The sequence below is a fragment of the Poromitra crassiceps genome, assembly GCF_964638095.1.
Source record: "Poromitra crassiceps genome assembly, chromosome: 20".
Classification (NCBI taxonomy): domain Eukaryota; kingdom Metazoa; phylum Chordata; class Actinopteri; order Beryciformes; family Melamphaidae; genus Poromitra; species Poromitra crassiceps.
In genome coordinates this window covers 12,626,450-12,638,806 of record NC_139637.1, presented here as the reverse complement: position 1 = coordinate 12,638,806, position 12,357 = coordinate 12,626,450, and the positions used below count along the sequence as shown (strand labels likewise).

At 41.9% G+C, this 12,357-nt stretch overlaps 1 protein-coding gene across 1 annotated transcript in view; it reads right to left on the bottom strand.

The window, feature by feature from the left end:
- Window positions 1-12,107, bottom strand: part of LOC310794875 (deoxyribonuclease-1-like 2) — a gene marked incomplete at its 5' end in the record, with an annotated part of 34,636 nt that extends 22,529 nt beyond the window's left edge. The window contains 3 exons of the mRNA XM_083656921.1: window positions 1,874-1,962; window positions 2,466-2,631; window positions 12,061-12,107. Of these exons, the coding sequence (XP_083513047.1) occupies window positions 1,874-1,962; window positions 2,466-2,631; window positions 12,061-12,107 (302 nt within the window). The remainder of the gene's footprint in view (window positions 1-1,873; window positions 1,963-2,465; window positions 2,632-12,060) is intronic.
- Window positions 12,108-12,357: the final 250 nt, after the last annotated feature.

Below are 12,357 nucleotides of genomic sequence, written 5' to 3'. Positions count from 1 at the left end.
TGTAGCTACTCATACAGCCGTGTGGAGCTTATCTAGCTAGGTTGCATCTGGAATATGATATCAAGCCAGTAATGTCAGGTCTCAGTCGCATTCACGCTAACCTCTTAACGTCTAGCTATAGCTAGGTTACATCTGGATTATGTATAATATACAGTATAATACTACGCTCACTACGTCATGACATTCACATTAACGCCTCCAAAAATCTACTGTAGCTAGCTAGCGTTAAATAGGTTTATCTGTAACCACGCTGAAATGTGAGGGCATTAACGTTAATATTTCAATTAGGTCAAACACACCTTACCGTTATGACTGCGGCCGTTTTTGATTAACATTAGCGTTAAGTCCATGATCAAATCTAGCATTTCGGTATATTCAGTGTGTGTGTGTGAAAAGGATGTTAGCATGCTAGCATTATTAGCACAGAATGTATACAGTCCATGGTACAACGTTAGCCCTTCAAGTCCTGAGGCGAACAGCACTGGAGGATGAAGTCTGCAGTCTGGCATTCAGTGTCCAGCATAACAAGCACGCCTGTTTCCTCATCAGGTTGGCAGCAGCTGTATAGATGATGACTGTTCTTCACAGCCACAAATATCTCTCCAGATCTGCGGCCATCTGCAGCAGGGATCGAGGTTTGGGTCCGTGTAGACACGTCCTGTTCCTCTTTCATTCCCTGACCACCGTCACGCGATGTTCTCTCTTCTTGTAGCTGGTTGTAACCATTTGCGTGCTAGCAGTACTGAAATGAAAAGTGTTAGCTCGCTTGCTAACAACAAAGGTCGCAGAGCGATGACGCCATCTGCTGCACTGCGCATGTGCTCTGTGCACAAAGCTGGTTGGATGACGGTTGCGTAATGGAGCGGTCTATCGGGGGGGGGCCAACAACCGCAGGAAATCGTTTAACAATGGTGGGAATCCAGACCATAGTGACTGAGAACAGGTCTGAGAGCAGGTCACGTGGGGGATGGGTTTACCCAGGCTAGATTGCCCCCCCCCCCTCCCCTCTCCCCCGCTGGTCAGCTTTCACATTACAACATTTCTTCCGCGCATGGAAAGGGAACAGAGTGCACTTGAATGCATCATCAACTATGCCTGCAGTGTATCCTTGCTCCGTTTGTTGTCTATGTGGTTCGGAACAGTTGGCTTTCACACTCGCAAGTGTTCCGTGCCCGGGCACGCCAAAGCGCTCCCCAGACCACCTGTTCAAGTGGATCCTGTCACGGTTCCCCGGTGCGCGCCCGGGCGAAGAACGGAACGGAACACAACGTTCACACTCATCAAATGTTCCGAAACTGGGGTCAATTTGGGGAGAAGTGTGGTCGGGAACGCTACCGGGGCGCCAGTGTGAAAGCACCCTTAGTCTAAGGTCCTCAAAAACCTGTTGGTGGAACCCAGTGAGAACAGAGAGCCAAAGTCAGGCCCTCTTCCGTGCTCAGCATACGAACCAATGGATTTCATCCGCCATTCATTTACTCAAGTTCATGTCATAAAATGCTTATAAAAATAGTTTTACTTGGTCAAACCAAGTGATTCAGCTATATTTAGAATCAGGAGAAACCATAAAACATTTAACTCGGGCCAAAACTAAGAAATAAAAACATCGATTTTGTTTAATCCGTTTTTTATTTTTTTATTTTAAACAATTTTCATAAGCATTTTACAAAATGTAGATGGAAAAATGAATGGCAGATAAAATCCATTGGTTCGTATGGTGAACACGGAAGAGGGCGTGACTTTGGGACTATACAATGCTGTGTCGTCTGTCAAGACCTTGTGACCTCCAGAGGTCACTGTGTTAGCCTGCCTCAGTACCTTTCATGACCTGCAGGGGTCACTGTGTGTAAGCGTGTTTCAGTACCTTTCACTGTACCTGTTGAGGGACGCCTGCAGACTCTTGATGGCTGTGAGCTGAGGATCGTTCACCTGCTGCAGGAGACAGATATCACAGCGAGACACAATCTGACAGACAGACAGACAGACAGACAGACAGACACACAGACAGACAGAGAGACAGACACACACACACACACACACACGGACAGACAGACAGACACACAGACAGACAGACAGAGACAGTCAAGTCACACTGTCTTGACAGTTTATCATCCAACATTGAAGCTTGAAGAACCGAAATCTCAAATTATATTTTTCTCAGTGAGAGTATTAGGATACAATAGGGGGAAAAGGATATAAGTAAGCACAAAAACAGAATATAAAAGGAGCAATAAAAACTAAAGTGATTGAAAATAAAGCAATAAAATAAATTAGAATATGTGTGTGTGTGTGTGTGTGTGTGTGTGTAGGTGTGTGTGTGTGTGTGTGTGTGTGTGTGTGTGTGTGTGCGTGTGCGTGCGTAGGTGTGTGTGTGTGTGTGTGTGTGTGTGTGTGCGTGCGTAGGTGTGTGTGTGTGTGTGTGTGTGTGTGTGTGTGTGTGCGCGTGCGTGTGTGTGTGTGTGTGTTACCCGTGTCACAGTGTGCATCACTCTGTAGTTAGCAGCTTTAGTGGAGTTGAAGTTCTGGATGTTGAAAGCACAGATCCTGAAGCCGGAGCCATTAACCCTCGACCTTCCGACCAGCAGCGAGACGAGGAGGAGGAGAGGAAGAGGACAGCGCCACCTCATGGTTAGTCTGTGAGGAAAGAATATACACACATGTAAAGAAGATATGGGGCGGCTTTAGCTCAGGAGGTAGAGCGGGTCGGCCAATGACGCAAGGGTTGGCGGTTCGATCCCCGCTCCCTCCCAGCTGCTGTCGTTGTGTCCTTGGGCAAGACACTTAACCCTCCTTGCTCCCGATGGTGTGTAGGCACCCTGCGTGGCAGCCTGCCGCCATCGGTGTATGAATGGGTGAATGTAGACTACCTACTGATTGTAAAGCGCTTTGGATAAAAGCGCTATATAAATGCAGGCCATATATGAAATCACCAAAGAAATGGGGGCTTTCAGTAGTTTCATTTTAAGAACTTATAACAACTCCTATATCTGTGTTCCGTCTCCATGGCTCTTCTCCCTCTTCACCAACAGCTTTAGATTTACCACAGACTCCACAGACTCCATCAGAATTTTGCACACTTTGTCTGTCATTGATACTCATAATGAGTGGACATTTGTGATGCCAGAAGTCCAAATTTCTCGTTAAGATGCTGGCTTTTCTAATATGGATTGTGTGGATTTAGTTGGCGACCGTGCGTTTTGATACTTTCACCATGTTTAGATAGCAGTGCTGTAGGGCGGTCAAAGAATATTCTATATTTGAATATATAGTAGAATATAAAAATTATAAATGAATGAATTTGAAAATTAATATTCAATTTGTTTTAAACCTGGCCAAAAGGGCAAAATAAAAACATACATCATTTGTCTGGTTATTTAAAAGCATTACAAAGGTGTAGGCTACTACTGTATTAGTACTACTAATGGGGGAAAAACAATGTTTATGTTGAAATAAAATATATATATTTTTAAATAAATATACCAAGTAGTTATATAAGCCCTCTGTTTGTTTTGGTTTACCTTGCCACGCACCAAAGTCCGCGAAAAGTTTTCAGGAAAAATACACTTTTTTTGTTGCAAAAGCTTCATAGTTCAACGAAAATATTTTATGCTTTAAACCTAAAATGGTTCATGGATTACATTCTAATCTAACAAACCTATCAATTTAAGAGTCAAGCACATTACCGTGGAAACAAATAAGCTTAGCCAAAAATCACAAATCAGAATCAGGGGTTCCCTGGTATATTTTCTATCTTGTGAGGGCTCCTTGGCTGAAAGACATTTGAGAACCTCTGGCCTACGTGTACTTGAGTACTTTCCACCTCTGATGGATGGCTGGAATGAGGTCAATGTGGTGTTAGTCATTTTCCAACTGGCCGGGGCAACACCCGTCAGGCATTAAAAACCACACCCACTACCTGTCTCACTGGTAGCGATTATGGCTGTCTGCCAGGTGCGTCACCTGAGATCACAACAGATCACACCTTCTTCAACTGTCACCCGTGTGTGTTGGTTAAGTCGTGTTATTGTCCCCATGAGGAAATCAAACCTCTACATTACACTGCACTTCTCTTATAGTGATCACTTTGGCACGGCTCAAATTGATCACGATTAAGCGGATGCTCATTATTATAACAGATTTTTTGTTCTTTTTCTTTACTTCTCATGCAGATTACCATCTAATTGACATTTGAATATTTCTTACAGGAATACACTACAGTAGAATGAAGTGATGAAACGGACAGCTTTGCTATTTACTGAATGCTATTGACTTTAAAAATCCATACAGTAAGTTAGGTCTCCATCTGTTTCAAACACAGAGGTCTCGCATAGACAGAGATGCTGCCATCTCTCCACAGAGATGCTGCCATCTCTCCACAGACAGACGGACAGACAGAGATGCTGCCATCTCTCCACAGACAGACGGACAGACAGAGATGCTGCCATCTCTCCACAGACAGACGGACAGACACAGATGCTGCCATCTCTCCACAGACAGACAGACAGACAGAGATGCAACGATCTTTCCACAGAGAAACATGCATCAAGTAAAAAAAAAAACTCACTGCTAGTTAGCTGCACTACAATGGCACTATATGGTACCGCTGCATACCCCGTTCAGTCGCCCAAAATACACATTCCAACAGTGCCAGAAACACTCACATGTACACACGTTGTGACTCGTGTGCTCGCCACGCCATGAAATAATAATCCAAAGTGACAGGAAACGGTCATTTTCAAAGTAAATCCATAGAACTAACAAAAGAGGGTTCCCTCTCTAACCAATCTGTGTTTGCCTGAGCGCTGTACATGCTGATGACTGCACACAGCGCATGCGCCTCAGGCAAACGCGGAAGTCATTTCATCGAGTAGTGAGTACACGAGGCGTTATTTCGAATCGCACATAGGCTCCGCAATAACCACGCCCTGTGCCCGCCTACGCAGCAGTCAAGCGCTGGGATTGGCCAGGCGCCCATGCTCACAAACACTGCAGGGCTTGCAGCCCAGCGATTTCATTAACCAAATGAATAGCTCTTGAGAGCGGACAGCGATTTCATTAACCAACTGAATAGCTCTTGAGAGCGGACATTGAAATGAATTATGGTCACAAACTGAATGGGTGAATTGGGTGGGAAGTGAAAATGGCTAATTTATGTATTCAAAGCAGACCTTCAAAACAGGAAACCCTAACTAACTGTGTTAACTGTGTTAGTTTTGCTAAGAAGTTTTGATGGAGAAAAATTAGTTAAAACATTGTTAATTTACCCTTTTACCGAAATCATGTTGGGAGCAGCACGCCGAGCTGCATGCAGGCTGAGGCCTTGTCAGTGTGCTTCTAGCGCACCTGGAGCTTGTCAATAAATCATCGTCCCATTGGCTCACGTGAGCATGGACGCCTGTCCAATCCCGACGCTTGACTGCTGCGTAGGCGGGCACAGGGCGTGGTTATTGCGGAGCCTATGTGCGATTCGAAATAACGCGTACACGAGTACACGGGACCAGGAAGCAACAGGGCTGATGGGAAATGTAGTCTTAGGCCATTTTTAGACGACAACAGCCTCTGCAGAAAACGGCAAACTGGCGTTGGGTTCTCACATTTTATTTTGCATTTATACACAGTGTTTGTGATAATGATTTGCGTGCAGACTGAAGCCGCAAAAACAGCATCAAATGAGCCAGAATAACATTGAAACTTCTGGTTAAAACCTTCACAATAATGGTCATTAAATAAACGAATAGCCTTATTGATGCATGTTGCAATGTTTTGTGTGTGTGTGTGTGTGTGTGTGTGTGTGTGTGTGTGTGTGTGCGTGTGTGTGTGATCCGAAATACATAAAAGACATATAGAACACAGACAACTCAAGTCAATTTTAACCCGTAGTGAGTCCACAGTTTTATTTACCCAGTTATAAATTACAGCTTTTATTTTGAAGGTAAAACACCTAGCTTCCTCTATTCTGTCTATTTCTTACGGGCTTGATTTAGCTTTGTAGGATTAATTAATTAATTTTCCACGCGATAGAGTGACACAGAAGTCATGAATGGTAATAAACTGCTCCAGATTGGATGACAGAATAAAAACCCAGTAAAGCAACATAAAAAAGTTTTATTTGCAGCACAATTGGGACTTGAGGAAATGCATCGGGCGGTGAGTTTGTCTTCAATTATTTAATGCGAGAGTAATTAATTAATATGCACGACGTTAGTAGCGGGCACTTAACACAGATAATGTTTTTAGCAAATCGTTATGTTTGTTCAATACCAATGCGATTCATTGTGCCTGTGCCATACTGTAAGGCTGTATTGGGCTATAGTTCAATCTTCAATGCTTGTCTATATTTGTCTTCCATGGTGAAGGGCGGCTGTGTCGTCACCTGAATTGTGTTTCTCCACTTTACACGGCGACAGTGAGGGGCGGCGTTATCAAAGAATTTCACTCTGGGACCTGTTTTCACTTTTATGCGTTTTCATGCTACAAGAACGTCGTTCCCGTGTTAAAGGAAGACACCGACGCTAAATATTTTTATCGTTTGATGCAGGGAGCGTTGCCGTGTAAACAGGGCCTTAATGTGGAGAAACACTATGGGTCTGTCTGTGTAACTCAAGTGAGTTCCTATCACCTAGCTACCTAACTAGATACTTGATTAATTAGGTAACTAATTTTAATATACCGTAGGTGGATGAAAAATAATTTCTTTCAGACGTCCTCATGCTTGAAGGTAGCATTGCACGTGACAGGTCACACTGGTGCTGTTTCCATTGAATATACAAGATTTTTTCTGACCAAGATTGATCAAGCTGAATCCCAAAGCATTTGGCAATAAATGTGTATAAAACGGCATGGCTGGGGGCTGTTTTCTCTAACGTTATACTACTTTTATAATCCAGAAAGGTCGAGGTTTCACAAGCTACCGTGAACACTTTTAATTTGAAGGCGAAAAAGGGAAATGGTACATATGAACTGATAGAATTGACAGACCAGTGTCAATTCAAACTACGAATACACCATTTCCCCTTTCCGCCTTCAAATTAAAAGCGTAAAACCCAGCGAACGAAAATGTTACAAACGCTACAAATGGGAAGTAATGACAGCTTATCATTTAATAAAGCAGTTAAAACGAACTCCACTTACACTTGAAGGTTTGCAATGGTGCTATCATCCTGGCTGTGTAGTCCTGCTTTGGGGCGGGCGGAGCGAGTTCTCTAACGTTAGTTATATTAGCAACCTAACTAGTGGCTGCTGTCCAGAACACCGTCAGGTAAGATGCTTCCTACTATTGTTCAAAAGTGACTTTCCTGACACTGTACAAACACCTGACTGCACTAAATTTAAGTAAAGGTTGACGTTATTGACTATCTTAGAATAAAAACGAAAAGAAAGTGAAATATGTTTGTTATTTAGCCAACATTGTTTCACTTTTTTCTGATGCGGTCGGCTTTGTGGGCGTCGCCATTAGGGGCTTGCTTCGTTCTTCTTCGTCGGTTGTAAGCGTCGCAAGGTATCATGGGATACCCTAACCCACCAAAGTGTGTGCATGCTATGGTTCCTCAAAAATTATCCATAACAGGTCCCTAGAAAGGTTGCAAATTCAGTGAACTTCTGTATCAAACTGGTTTCAGACAGCCTAATTACAACTTCTTACCTAGAAATGCCACCTATAAAGCTTGTTCACTTGAGAATCAGACAGGCCCTATAACTGACAATGCTAAGTGCTATGAGATAAAGGAGACCAATCAGCTCCAATATGGCACCACTTGTTTACAGCCATCAAACCAAGGCTCTGTTAACTTGACTGACGGTTAAAATGAACCTTTAAGTAAGTGTGTTTGTGTGTGTGTGTGTGTGTGTGTGTGTGTGTATGTGAGTGTGAGTGTGTGAGTGTGAGTGTGAGTGTGAGTGTGAGTGTGAGCGTGTGCGTGTGCGTGCGTGTGTGTGTGCGTGTGCGAGTGTGTGTTTGTGTGTGTGTGTGTGTGTGGCGTGCGCGAGCTGTGAGTGAGTGAGAGAAAAGATTCAGGCTATTTATCCCTCTAGTGTGGGTGTGCGCCTTTTGGTATAAGGCGCAATTTCAGAGGATAGCTTCCTTCAAATTCAAGTCAAATTGAACATGGAAACCGCCCAGCTCTCTCCTTGAATCTGTTTTGGAGCTTAGCTCTTACCCCAAAGGGAGTATTGGAAGGATTTATACCTCACTCAACTCTCACAATCTAGAACCCTTGATACATTTAAAAAATCAATGGGAGGAAGAATTAGATACAGATCTTTCTGAGGATGTATGGGAGTCCATATTAGAAAAAATATACTCCTCTTCAATTTGTTTAAAACATAAAGTCATACAATTCAAGATTGTACATAGACTGCATTGGTCCAGGGCGAGATTGGCCAAATTTACACCAAACATGGATCCTAATTGTGATCGCTGTCAAACAACCCCAGCCACTTTATCACATATGTTTTGGCTTTGCCCAAAATTAGTAGATTTTTGGCATTCCATATTTAAAAAAAAATCTGATATACTGGAAATATCCATTGAACCTCTTGCCATAATTGCAATCTTTGGTGTGGTCCCGCATGATCTCTCCCTCAACCAATGCAGTAAAAAGATGATAGCGTTTGGTACACTTCTGGCTAGAAGACTTGTACTCCTTAAATGGAAAGACAAGTTTCCTCCAACTTTCAATCACTGGGTCAGAGATCTTATGTATCATTTAACCCTAGAAAAAATCAGATACGCTACAAGGGGTTGTGCTCTCGACTTTTATACCATCTGGCAGCCAGTCCTGGACCAGGTAGAGAAAATGGACGCTTCAAGCATTTCAAATGTATAGATTTACCCCCCCCCTCTCTCATATTTATTTTCATTAATCTGTTTTTTTCTTTTTTTTTTTCTTCTGTGTGTCTTTGTGTATTGATATACTGTGATGTATGACATGATGTATGTGGTGTAATAGGCTAGGGGTTCTCGTGGGATGGGTTTTTGTTTAAAAGTGTCAAGTGTATTCAAATCTGTATTTGTATTTTGTATGATATGCAGAAAACGAATAAAAAAACTTTGAACAAAAAAAAATTGAACAAGGAAGCATGGGCATGATAACATTTTATTTTGGTAATAATTTATTTTTCTTATATTGATTTTTGGTGTCATCTATTTCTCATTCATATCGGTTTGCTAAGAAACTGTCCCCCACTGTCCCCCAACTCCTGTGTCTATAAATATATTTAGAATGGGGGGTATTACCATGATGAGGGTTGAGAGCCAGTTGTGACCCAATTCAGAGAGTTTTAAACTAAGTTCCACTTGACTTCAACAAAGGGCTTCCATTAACACACCATGATTATGTGGTGAATGGACTGGAATTTACAAGTCAAATGTTCTGACTTTGAAAGCTTTCCTACAGTAGTATTCAAATTAACTACGGTAAAAGAAAAACTTGTATTTGAAGAAGAGAATAGATAAAGCTGCTCAACACATTGACCCCAATAGTACCAATTAGCAAGCTGGCTATTGATTCTCCTGCTTCAATATTTGCTCTGTTTAATCTTTTCTGACCTCATAATTGATGAAGAGATAGCCTACATAATATAGGGACTCAATAGATTTAATGGAGCCTGTTCGGTTTATTATCAGTGTGTGTACTGAGTTTAGTCTGAGTCCTAAGTATTCACTCACTGTAGCTCTTTTACTTACCATAATTAAACGGATATTAAGGACAATACATTTAAATTCAATATATCTCAAAACAAAAATGTGACATTACGTATTGTAGAGAAGAAAAATGAAGTGCAATTTATTCTACTGTAGTAATCACAGATAAGATGGCTTGCCCATCAAACTTTCACAAGCTCTCCATTTAGCACTTTGTAATTGTAGTGACATTTTGAAACGTTTACATTGTCGCGAGCCAGGCTGCGAGAAAGATTTGTGTCTCAGAAATAAACGTAACATTGTTAACATTCAGAATAAGTTTCAGTTGATGTAAGATAGCAGCCTGAACAACGATAAAAGCAGCTTTGGACATTCTCAAGGGATGTAACGAGTACAAGAACGGTTCTACTTCTCATCAGCCCAGAGATGAAGATATGCATTTGACACATTTGGCCTTGATGTCTCTAACATGGTGAAGTATAAAAGACTGTGTGGTGTGGTGTGGTGTGGTGTGGTGTGGTGTGGTGTGGTGTGGTGTGGTGTGGCGTACAGTAGAGTAATGGGAGGACATTTTTGAAAGGGGGTCAGAAGAAAATGATTTAGATAGCAGACATTCCTCAAGTAAAAGCAAGCTGCATATTTAAGAAAAAGCAGTCATTTTTAAAAGATGAAATATCTTTTACACTGATAATATGTGAAAAAGCAGTGATGTTGATGATGTTTATGAGGTCTGTCTTTTTAGCCATCAACAAACTAAATGTAGCATTAACTAAAGAGGCTTACAACTGGAGTTGGCCCTTGGCAATGGCCCTATTCTGTCTTGAGTTACCTGTTAAAGGGATACGCCACTTTTTCGGGAGTTTAGCTCATTTGCCATATCCCTCCCCCCCACATAACCAAGGTACACCATGCTCTTACCGTCACGGTCCGAGCAGTATGCAGTGAGCTACAGTCGTGAAGTTAGTAAGTATCGCCTTAGAATGGAGGCCAATGGTATTTGTTCAAAATAACCAAAAACAACAACGAAGCGCAAATGTTGAAATGCTTTACCGGTCATTAAGTTTGTGTTCCTCGTTCCACTTTGTCTTTGAATGAAAGATGGAAAGACATATAGCTTATCAATCACATAACAGCTGCAGCCACTTACATGTAGCTAGCTAGCTCACTCGAATCAAGCATCATTTCAAAACTAGGTTACATTTCGCAGATATATTATTATGGATCATATCTTACTAAATGAAATTAAGAAAATTATAAAATACAAAATAGATATATAACAAACAATGTTAAACAAAATAGCACAATACCATGGCATGTATAGTTACATTAGATCCTGTGTATTGGTATTGCAAGGACTTGTGGGCTTAGTAATGGAGGGTAAACCACGTGTTTATTGTTGGGATAGCGTTTACTCACCTTTATAATCTGACATAAATCTTTATGACAGAAATGCTGTCACTGTTTATGTCCTGCCACCATGGTACATGGACATCATGTCATGGTGTTTTCAGTGTGTGTGTCTGCCTGTGTGTAGACACAAGACCACATATACTTCATGCTCAAGCATGTCCTTTTTAAACCTTTATTTAAATGATATACCAATACCAGGCCTCTAAAACAGCACCATCATGGGACCACCAAACCCAATATGGGACACAACTCACAAAACACTTTAGAGTCAGCAAGGTGACCCACCCCAACTTGACTAAAATGTGCCCACAAACTGGATGAATGAATGAATGAATGAATGATATTGTTTTGTATAGAAATATATCATCATCATAATGCATAGCCAAAGTGGTTGGGTTTATGCCAGTAGTTCTCAAACTTTTTCATGTCGAGGACCCCTAAACTGACACAAATTAGACCACGGACCCCCATTTGATAAGATTTTTGCTTTTAGTTTTAGATGTTTTATTACAGAAAGTGTATGAAACCCATGACTATCTGTCATTGTGCTATGGATGGAATTATAGTGAACATAAAATCATCTCCCTTTTTGCTGGAATCCCCTCAAGGACCCCTGGGGGTCCCCGGACCCCACTTTGAGAACCACTGGCAACCAGTGTAGGCTTAATTATTGATTTATTGATTGATTGATTGATTGATAGTTAGTTTTTAGAAAGGTGCTATATAAGTAAAGTTAATTATTAGCATCCACTTGTATTTATTTATTTATTTAGTTAGTTAGTTAGTTAGTTAGTTACCGGTAGTTGTATAACCCCTTCAGAACCCCTCCGATTAGCCCCATAAAAGTTTGAGATGGCTACAGTGATGGAAGCGAACCCGGATCCAGTCCAGCATATCTGGAAGTCTCCATTCCACAGGTGTTGTCCAGTCCACCCACGATTCCACCGTCCCTCCCCACAAACGGTGTGCTACTTTGCAACAAGCTCGTCTGGTGCAGCTCCAGTACTCACCCACAGTAGTGCGCTTTAATCTTCACCAACTCCGACTCCAAGTCCATGATGGATCCGTTCGAGGCAGGCGTAGGCTTGTACCGTAGCTTTACTTCACAACTAGCCCGACGGTAACTAACGTTAGATAAGGCCGAATAGCTGTGTCACCAGGCCTCGTCGAAGGAGAAAAGTTTCCATGACACGACCAAGAGGAAAGTTTCGCCCAATACACTCGGTAGAGAACTTGTTGGGCTACCTGGAGGCTTCAAAATTACATTTTGTCAACAATTAAGAGAGGAGACTTCTTTCGGGGGAGCA